The sequence below is a fragment of the Mustelus asterias genome, unplaced genomic scaffold (assembly GCF_964213995.1).
Source record: "Mustelus asterias unplaced genomic scaffold, sMusAst1.hap1.1 HAP1_SCAFFOLD_895, whole genome shotgun sequence".
Lineage (NCBI taxonomy): Eukaryota > Metazoa > Chordata > Chondrichthyes > Carcharhiniformes > Triakidae > Mustelus > Mustelus asterias.
In genome coordinates, this window is record NW_027590841.1 from 1 (window position 1) to 10,000 (window position 10,000).

Genomic DNA, 10,000 nt, shown 5'->3' on the forward strand with positions numbered 1-10,000 from the left:
ACGAGACCTCCCAACGAGATCCACGCTCGTTACCTCCTCGCTACACGACGTCGGCAGTCGGGCGAAACCATGGAGGATTACGCCAATGAGCTCTTGCAGCTAGCCAGGGGCTGTGACTGCAAAGCTGTGTCGGCTGAGCAGTACATGTATGACCTCGCCCGAGATGCGTTTGTGGCCGGGGTCGGGTCTTCATACATCCGTCTCAAGCTGCGAGAAAAGGGGAATCTCAACCTGACCCAAGCTATGGAGGTGGCTGAAATGCTTGAGGCGGCGTCGAAGAGCTTGGTCCTGTATCCGGAGGACCACGTGGAGACAACGTGGCAGGAGCAGTCACAAATCCCTCCTCGCCCCACGGGCTCGAAGTGCAGTGTTATGGCGTGCTCCCATGTAGACCAGACGACGGCGGCAGCCCCATGCGGCCCGCGGTGCTACTTCTGCGGAGGAGCCAAGCATCCACGACAAAAGTGTTTCCTGCTAAAGCGGTAGTCTGTAACCTATGCGGTAAAAAGGGGCATTATGCGAAGGTGTGCAGATCGAAGCCCAAGAACGGCAGTGCGGCCTGTGACCCTTCGGAACGGGGATCGTCACCATCGACGTCGAAGTACCCACGGGGTCCGTCCACGTGCGAGTCCAGGTCGACGCCATTGTGGTCGACGGAGTCGGAGGAGGATGACCACCGGGAGTCGCTACGCTTGGCGCCCTCACCCATGTGCGATTCATGGGGGCGGCCATTTTGGTCGACGATGACCATGAGCGACCAGCAGGGGTCCTCAGCATCGACCTCGGCTGCCTGCAGTGACGTTCACGGACCAACGGTGGCGTCGATCACCCTGGACCAGGCTAAGCCTCACAGGCTTGACTGTTCGATGATGGATATACAGGTGAATGGTCGTGCAATTTATTGTCTGTTTGACAGCGGGAGCACTGAGAGCTTTATCCACACCCTGACACTGTGAAGAGGTGTGGACTCCAGGTTCAACCTGCCAAACAGACAATCTCTATGGCATCAAGGTCCCGGTCTGTCCCTGTGCTAGGACGTTGTGTGGTAACCTTGAAAGTGCAGGGCACAATTTACGAGCGATTCAGGCTCCTTGTGTTGCCGCATCTTTGCGCACCAATTCTCCTCGGGCTAAACTTTATGGTCCACATGAAGAGTGTGATCCTACAGTACGGTGGGCCACTCCCCTACTGACAGAGACAGAGAGTGACAGAAAGAGAGACAGAGAGAGAAAGAGACAGAGAGAGAGAGAGAGAGAGACAGAGAGAGAGAGACAGACAGAGGGAGAGACAGAGAGAGAGACAGAGAGAGACAGAGAGAAACAGAGAGACAGACAGATAGAGGGAGAGCGAGGCAGAGAGAGAGAGAGAGAGGGACAGAGAGAGAGAGACAGACAGAGAGAGAGACCCAGAGAGACAGAGAGAGAGAGACAGAGAGAGAGAAACAGAGAGGGACAGAGAGAGAGAGAGAGTGAGAGACAGAGAGAGAGACAGACAGAGAGAGAGACAGAAGATAGAGAGAGAGAGAGAGACAGACAGAGACAGAGAGTGACAGAGAGAGAGACAGAGAGAGACAGAGTGAGAGAGAGAGACAGAGACAGAGAGAGAGAGAGTGGGAGACAGAGAGAGAGAGAGGGACAGAGAGAGAGAGACAGAGAGAGGGAGAGAGAGACAGAGAGAGACAGAGAGTGACAGAGAGAGAGAGAGACAGAGAGAGGGACAGAGAGAGACAGAGACAGAGAGAGAGAGACAGAGAGAGAGTGACAGAGAGAGAGTGACAGAGAGAGAGAGAGAGCGGGTGTGTCACTGTGTTCCTTACCTCCCTCCTTTATGTGTCCCCAGCCTGTGATCCAGCACGCGGCTCCACAGGGGATCAGGAGGTCAGAGCGGGGGAGACAGACGGGCAGAATGTGGTCAGTGTAGTCGATGGTAGTGATTAACCGCAGCAAGGCAATATCATTCCCATGTTCCTCGTCAATGTATCCTTCATGTCTCTGTATCATCAACACTCTGGAAAACTTTTCATGTAAATTCACGCCCCCTTGCTGATATCGTCCAAAGTAGATAATGTACTTCGATACCTTCTCCCTGAACCACACACAAAATATATCAATACAACAGTGGGTGAGATACAGAGTGAAGCTCCTTCTACACTGTCCCCATCAAACACTCCCAGGACAGGGACAGCACGGGGTTAGATACAGAGTAAAGCTCCCTCTACACTGTCCCCATCAAACACTCCCAGGACAGGTACAGCACGGGGTTAGATACAGAGTAAAGCTCCCTCTACACTGTCCCCATCAAACACTCCCAGGACAGGTACAGCACGGGGTTAGATACAGAGTAAAGCTCCCTCTACACTGTCCCCATCAAACACTCCCAGGACAGGTACAGCACGGGGTTAGATACAGAGTAAAGCTCCCTCTACACTGTCCCCATCAAACACTCCCAGGACAGGTACAGCACGGGGTTAGATACAGAGTAAAGCTCCCTCTACACTGTCCCCATCAAACACTCCCAGGACAGGTACAGCACGGGGTTAGATACAGAGTGAAGCTCCCTCTACACTGTCCCCATCAAACACTCCCAGGACAGGTACAGCACGGGGTTAGATACAGAGTAAAGCTCCCTCTACACTGTCCCCATCAAACACTCCCAGGACAGGTACAGCACGGGGTTAGATACAGAGTAACGCTCCCTCTACACTGTCCCCCATCAAACACTCCCAGGACAGGTACAGCATGGGGTGAGATACAGAGTAAAGCTCCCTCTACACTGTCCCCCATCAAACACTCCCAGGACAGGTACAGCACGGGGTGAGATACAGAGTAAACTCCCTCTACACTGTCCCCATCAAACACTCCCAGGACAGGTACAGCACGGGGTGAGATACAGAGTAAACTCCCTCTACACTGTCCCCATCAAACACTCCCAGGACAGGTACAGCACGGTGTTAGATACAGAGTAAAGCTCCCTCTACACTGTCCCCATCAAACACTCCCAGGACAGGTACAGCACGGGGTTAGATACAGAGTAAAGTTCCCTCGACACTGTCCCCATCAAACACTCCCAGGACAGGTACAGCACGGGGTTCGATACAGAGTAAAGCTCCCTCTACACTGTCCCCATCAAACACTCCCAGGACAGATACAGCACGGGGTTAGATACAGAGTAAAGCTCCCTCCACACTGTCCCCATCAAACACTCCCAGGACAGGTACAGCACGGGGTTAGATACAGAGTAAAGCTCCCTCCACACTGTCCCCATCAAACACTCCCAGGACAGGTACAACACGGGGTTAGATACAGAGTAAAGCTCCCTCTACACTGTCCCCATCAAACACTCCCAGGACAGGTACAGCACGGGGTTAGATACAGAGTAAAGCTCCCTCTACACTGTCCCCCATCAAACACTCCCAGGACAGGTACAGCACGGGGTTAGATACAGAGCAAATCTCCCTCTACACTGTCCCCATCAAACACTCCCAGGACAGGTACAGCACGGGGTTAGATACAGAGTAAAGCTCCCTCTACACTGTCCCCCCATCAAACACTCCCAGGACAGGTACAACACGGGGTTAGATACAGAGTAAAGCTCCCTCTACACTGTCCCCATCAAACACTCCCAGGACAGGTACAGCACGGGGTTAGATACAGAGTAAAGCTCCATCGACACTGTCCCCATCAAACACTCCCAGGACAGGTACAGCACGGGGTTAGATACAGAGCAAATCTCCCTCTACACTGTCCCCATCAAACACTCCCAGGACAGGTACAGCACGGGGTTAGATACCCTAGGGCAGGGGTTAGGGGTCATAAATAAGTCACGGATGGAGTCAAGGAGAAAGGTTTTCTCTCAGGGGAAGGTGAGTTTCCGGAACCTTCTTCCTCACAAGGCGGGTGGTCTTTTTGACTATTTCTAAGATGGATGAGGACTCTCGATTGACGAGGGGGGGCTGAAAGATTGTCGGGGGGGTTGGACGGGAATGTGGGGTCAGGGGTGAGTGAAACGGTGATCTGATCGAAAGGGGTAGCAGGGCTGAAGGGGCCAAGTGGCCTCATCCTCTCTCTCCTGGCCTCCCCACGGCGGATTCGATCTGTCGAGCCCCACTGGCGTCCGTCTGTGCGGCGCCTTCCCCGGTCGGGATCGCGAGCCCCGGAGCCTTGCTTTACTGTCAAGAGGGCCCCAGCAGTGGCAGGGGGGCATGGGGGGGGGGGGGGGGGGCGGGGAAGGCAGCTGGAGAGTCCCCTCGAAACACGCGGGGTGAAGGCGTGTCGGCCACGCGTGGAAACAGGGTCCAGGGAGCCGGAGAGGGCCGTCAGAGTCCCGGGATTGGTTGACGAGGCGGCCATCTTGAGACTAGGCCCGAAACAAAGCCTGCAGCTCGCCTGCCTGGAACAACGAAACCAACCCCCACGCCCCTTCCCCCCCTCCACCAGAAGTGTTGAGGTCGGGATCGTGGGGGGTTAAACGCGATTTGCGACAGGATTCACTCACTTAAAGACGCAGTGCGCCGCCGTCAACACCCAGTGCTTGTCAATGAGGGTTCCCCCACAAACGTGCGTCGCTCCCTCGTGAATGCTAACCTGCCACGGCCAAGCACCGTCTTTGGAATCATGTCCGCCGACAATCCGGTTCGAGGTCACCGGACGCCCACAACCTGGAAATAACAGCCCGGATCAGAATCAGGCAACATGAAGAATTGGAGATTGTCCCACTATCCCCGCCTCTGGGACCGGGTGTCACAGTGCGTTAGATACACTGTCCTTTCCCCCTCTGGGACCGGGTGTCACAGTGCGTTAGATACACTGTCCTTTCCGCCTCTGGGACCGGGTGTCACAGTGCGTTAGATACACTGTCCTTTCCCCCTCTGGGACCGGGTGTCACAGTGCGTTAGATACACTGTCCTTTCCCCCTCTGGGACCGGGTGTCACAGTGCGTTAGATACACTGTCCTTTCCCCCTCTGGGACCGGGTGTCACAGTGCGTTAGATACACTGTCCTTTCCCCCTCTGGGACCGGGTGTCACAGTGCGTTAGATACACTGTCCTTTCCCCCCTCTGGGACCGGGTGTCACAGTGCGTTAGATACACTGTCCTTTCCCCCTCTGGGACCGGGTGTCACAGTGCGTTAGATACACTGTCCTTTCCCCCTCTGGGACCGGGTGTCACAGTGCGTTAGATACACTGTCCTTTCCCCCTCTGGGACCGGGTGTCACAGTGCGTTAGATACACTGTCCTTTCCCCCTCTGGGACCGGGTGTCACAGTGCGTTAGATACACTGTCCATTCCCCCTCTGGGACCGGGTGTCACAGTGCGTTAGATACACTGTCCATTCCCCCTCTGGGACCGGGTGTCACAGTGCGTTAGATACACTGTCCTTTCCCCCTCTGGGACCGGGTGTCACAGTGCGTTAGATACACTGTCCTTTCCCCCTCTGGGACCGGGTGTCACAGTGCGTTAGATACACTGTCCTTTCCCCCTCTGGGACCGGGTGTCACAGTGCGTTAGATACACTGTCCTTTCCCCCTCTGGGACCGGGTGTCACAGTGTGTTAGATACACTGTCCTTTCCCCCTCTGGGACCGGGTGTCACAGTGCGTTAATGAATGTAACATTGTGATGCGCGATTAAATCACTCGGGAGGCTGGATCGTACCCGGGAAATAAAGGCTTTTATTAGTAACAAGAATGGAGCCACTATATAACAATACAATCCCAGACTGAGGGTCACCAGGCAGTGCAGTGACCTTTATACTCCTACAGGTAGGCGGAGCCAACCGGAGTGTACCACAGAACAATATCAACAGGTAGAACAGCCCAACCCTAACCCCAACAGTGACAACAGTAACATATCTACAAGTACCCATAGTGCTAACCATCTATGGTTCACCACACATTGCAAGTTTTAAATGCAAGATTAATTAACATGTGAATAGAGCAATTAACTCGGCACTGACACTCCCACAGTGCGGCGCTCCCTCAGCACCGACCCTCCCACAGTGCGGCGCTCCCTCAGCACTGACCCTCCCACAGTGCGGCGCTCCCTCAGCACCGACCCTCCCACAGTGCGGCACTCCCTCAGCACTGACCCTCCCACAGTGTGGCGCTCCCTCAGCACTGACCCTCCCACAGTGCGGCGCTCCCTCCGCACTGACCCTCCCACAGTGCGGCGCTCCCTCAGCACTGACCCTCCCACGGTGCGGCGCTCCCTCAGCACTGACCCTCCCACAGTGCGGCGCTCCCTCAGCACTGACCCTCCCACAGTGTGGCGCTCCCTCAGCATTGACCCTCCCACAGTGCGGCGCTCCCTCAGCACTGACCCTCCCACAGTGCGGCACTCCCTCAGCACCGACCCTCCCACAGTGCGGCGCTCTCTCAGCACTGACCCTCCCACAGTGCGGCGCTCCCTCAGCACTGACCCTCCCACAGTGCGGTGCTCCCTCAGCACTGACCCACAGTGCGGTGCTCCCTCAGCACTGACCCTCCCACAGTGCGGCACTCCCTCAGCACTGACACTCCCACAGTGCGGCGCTCCCTCAGCACTGACCCTCCCACAGTGCGGCACTCCCTCAGCACCGACCCTCCCACAGTGCTGCGCTCCCTCAGCACCGACCCTCCCACAGTGCGGCGCTCCCTCAGCACCGACCCTCCCACAGTGCGGCGCTCCCTCAGCACCGACCCTCCCACAGTGCGGCACTCCCTCAGCACTGACCCTCCCACAGTGCGGCGCTCCCTCAGCACTGACCCTCCCACAGTGCGGCGCTCCCTCAGCACTGACCCTCCCACAGTGCGGCACTCCCTCAGCACTGACCCTCCCACAGTGCAGCGCACCCTCAGCACTGACCCTCCCACAGTGCGGCGCTCCCTCAGCACTGACCCTCCCACAGTGCGGCGCTCCCTCAGCACTGACCCTCCCACAGTGCGGCGCTCCCTCAGCACTGACCCTCCCACAGTGCGGCGCTCCCTCAGCACTGACCCTCCCACAGTGCGGCGCTCCCTCAGCACTGACCCTCCCACAGTGCGGCGCTCCCTCAGCACTGACCCTCCCACAGTGCGGCGCTCCCTCAGCACTGACCCTCCCACAGTGCGGCACTCCCTCAGCACTGACCCTCCCACAGTGCGGCGCTCCCTCAGCACTGACCCTCCCACAGTGCGGTGCTCCCTCAGCACCGACCCTCCCACAGTGCGGCGCTCCCTCAGCACTGACCCTCCCACAGTGCGGCGCTCCCTCAGCACTGACCCTCCCACAGTGCGGCGCTCCCTCAGCACTGACCCTCCCACAGTGCGGCTCACTATCAGCGCTTGAATCTCCCTCTCTGTTCTTGTGACATTTGAGTTATAAAAGTTTCCCAAGAACAGGGATATGGCAATCTTTAACAGGGACAATAATATGTCTTTGCCAGAAGTCAAAGTGCAGAGGTGAAGCAGGACTGAGTGGACACGCCTGGATTGTGTTATGAATAAATAGTTTACTTACTATATTGACTTTGTACCAAGTGAATGTCTGTAAGAAAAAAACAGGAATCCAATAAATACTAGCAGCGGATTCACAATATTTACAACTTTACATATAATATACACAGCGTTATACCCAGTGACACACGGTGTGTTATTATATAATATACACAGCGTTATACCCAGTGACGCACGGTGTGTTATTATATAATATACACAGCGTTATACCCAGTGACGCACGGTGTGTTATTATATAATATACACGGCGTTATACCCAGTGACGCACGGTGTGTTATTATATAATATACACAGCGTTATACCCAGTGACGCACGGTGTGTTATTATATAATATACACAGCGTTATACCCAGTGACGCACGGTGTGTTATTGTATAATATACACAGCGTTATACCCAGTGACGCACGGTGTGTTATTATATAATATACACAGCGTTATACCCAGTGACGCACGGTGTGTTATTATATAATATACACAGCGTTATACCCAGTGACGCACGGTGTGTTATTATATAATATACACAGCGTTATACCCAGTGACGCACGGTGTGTTATTATATAATATACACGGCGTTATACCCAGTGACGCACGGTGTGTTATTATATAATATACACGGCGTTATACCCAGTGACGCACGGTGTGTTATTATATAATATACACAGCGTTATACCCAGTGACGCACGGTGTGTTATTGTATAATATACACGGCGTTATACCCAGTGACGCACGGTGTGTTATTATATAATATACACAGCGTTATACCCAGTGACGCACGGTGTGTTATTATATAATATACACGGCGTTATACCCAGTGACGCACGGTGTGTTATTATATAATATACACAGCGTTATACCCAGTGACGCACCGTGTGTTATTATATAATATACACAGCGTTATACCCAGTGACGCACGGTGTGTTATTATATAATATACACAGCGTTATACCCAGTGACGCACGGTGTGTTATTATATAATATACACGGCGTTATACCCAGTGACACACGGTGTGTTATTATATAATATACACGGCGTTATACCCAGTGACGCACGGTGTGTTATTATATAATATACACAGCGTTATCCCCAGTGTCACACGGTGTGTTATTATATAATATACACAGCGTTATACCCAGTGACGCACGGTGTGTTATTATATAATATACACAGCGTTATACCCAGTGACACACGGTGTGTTATTATATAATATACACAGCGTTATACCCAGTGACACACGGTGTGTTATTACATAATATACACAGCGTTATCCCCAGTGTCACACGGTGTGTTATTATATAATATACACAGCGTTATACCCAGTGACGCACGGTGTGTTATTATATAATATACACGGCGTTATACCCAGTGACGCACGGTGTGTTGTTATATAATATACACAGCGTTATACCCAGTGACGCACGGTGTGTTATTATATAATATACACGGCGTTATACCCAGTGACGCACGGTGTGTTATTATATAATATACACAGCGTTATACCCAGTGACGCACGGTGTGTTATTATATAATATACACAGCGTTATACCCAGTGACGCACGGTGTGTTATTATATAATATACACAGCGTTATACCCAGTGACACACGGTGTATTATTATATAATATACACAGCGTTATACCCAGTGACACACGGTGTATTATTATATAATATACACAGCGTTATACCCAGTGTCACACGGTGTGTTATTATATAATATACACAGCGTTATACCCAGTGACGCACGGTGTGTTGTTATATAATATACACGGCGTTATACCCAGTGACGCACGGTGTGTTATTATATAATATACACAGCGTTATACCCAGTGACGCACGGTGTGTTATTATATAATATACACAACGTTATACCCAGTGACGCACGGTGTGTTATTATATAATATACACTGCGTTATACCCAGTGACGCACGGTGTGTTATTATATAATGTACACAGCGTTATACCCAGTGACGCACGGTGTGTTATTATATAATATACACGGCGTTATACCCAGTGACGCACGGTGTGTTATTATATAATATACACAGCGTTATACCCAGTGACGCACGGTGTGTTATTATATAATATACACGGCGTTATACCCAGTGACACACGGTGTGTTATTATATAATATACACAGCGTTATACCCAGTGACGCACGGTGTGTTATTATATAATATACACGGCGTTATACCCAGTGACACACGGTGTGTTATTATATAATATACACAGCGTTATACCCAGTGACGCACGGTGTGTTATTATATAATATACACGGCGTTATACCCAGTGACGCACGGTGTGTTATTATATAATATACACAGCGTTATACCCAGTGACGCACGGTGTGTTATTATATAATATACACAGCGTTATACCCAGTGACACACGGTGTGTTATTATATAATATACACAGCGTTATACCCAGTGACGCACGGTGTGTTATTATATAATATACACAGCGTTATACCCAGTGACGCACGGTGTGTTATTATATAATATACACAGCGTTATACCCAGTGACACACGGTGTGTTA

General features: G+C 52.3%; 1 protein-coding gene across 1 annotated transcript in view; it reads right to left on the reverse strand.

The window, feature by feature from the left end:
• Positions 1 to 1,816: 1,816 nt before the first annotated feature.
• LOC144487581 (serine protease 27-like) overlaps positions 1,817 to 10,000 on the reverse strand; it is a gene marked incomplete at its 3' end in the record, with an annotated part of 27,694 nt that continues 19,510 nt past the window's right edge. The window contains exons 2-4 of the mRNA XM_078205665.1: positions 7,474 to 7,500; positions 4,495 to 4,657; positions 1,817 to 2,085 (exon numbers count right to left, since the gene is read on the reverse strand). Of these exons, the coding sequence (XP_078061791.1) occupies positions 1,817 to 2,085; positions 4,495 to 4,657; positions 7,474 to 7,500 (459 nt within the window). The remainder of the gene's footprint in view (positions 2,086 to 4,494; positions 4,658 to 7,473; positions 7,501 to 10,000) is intronic.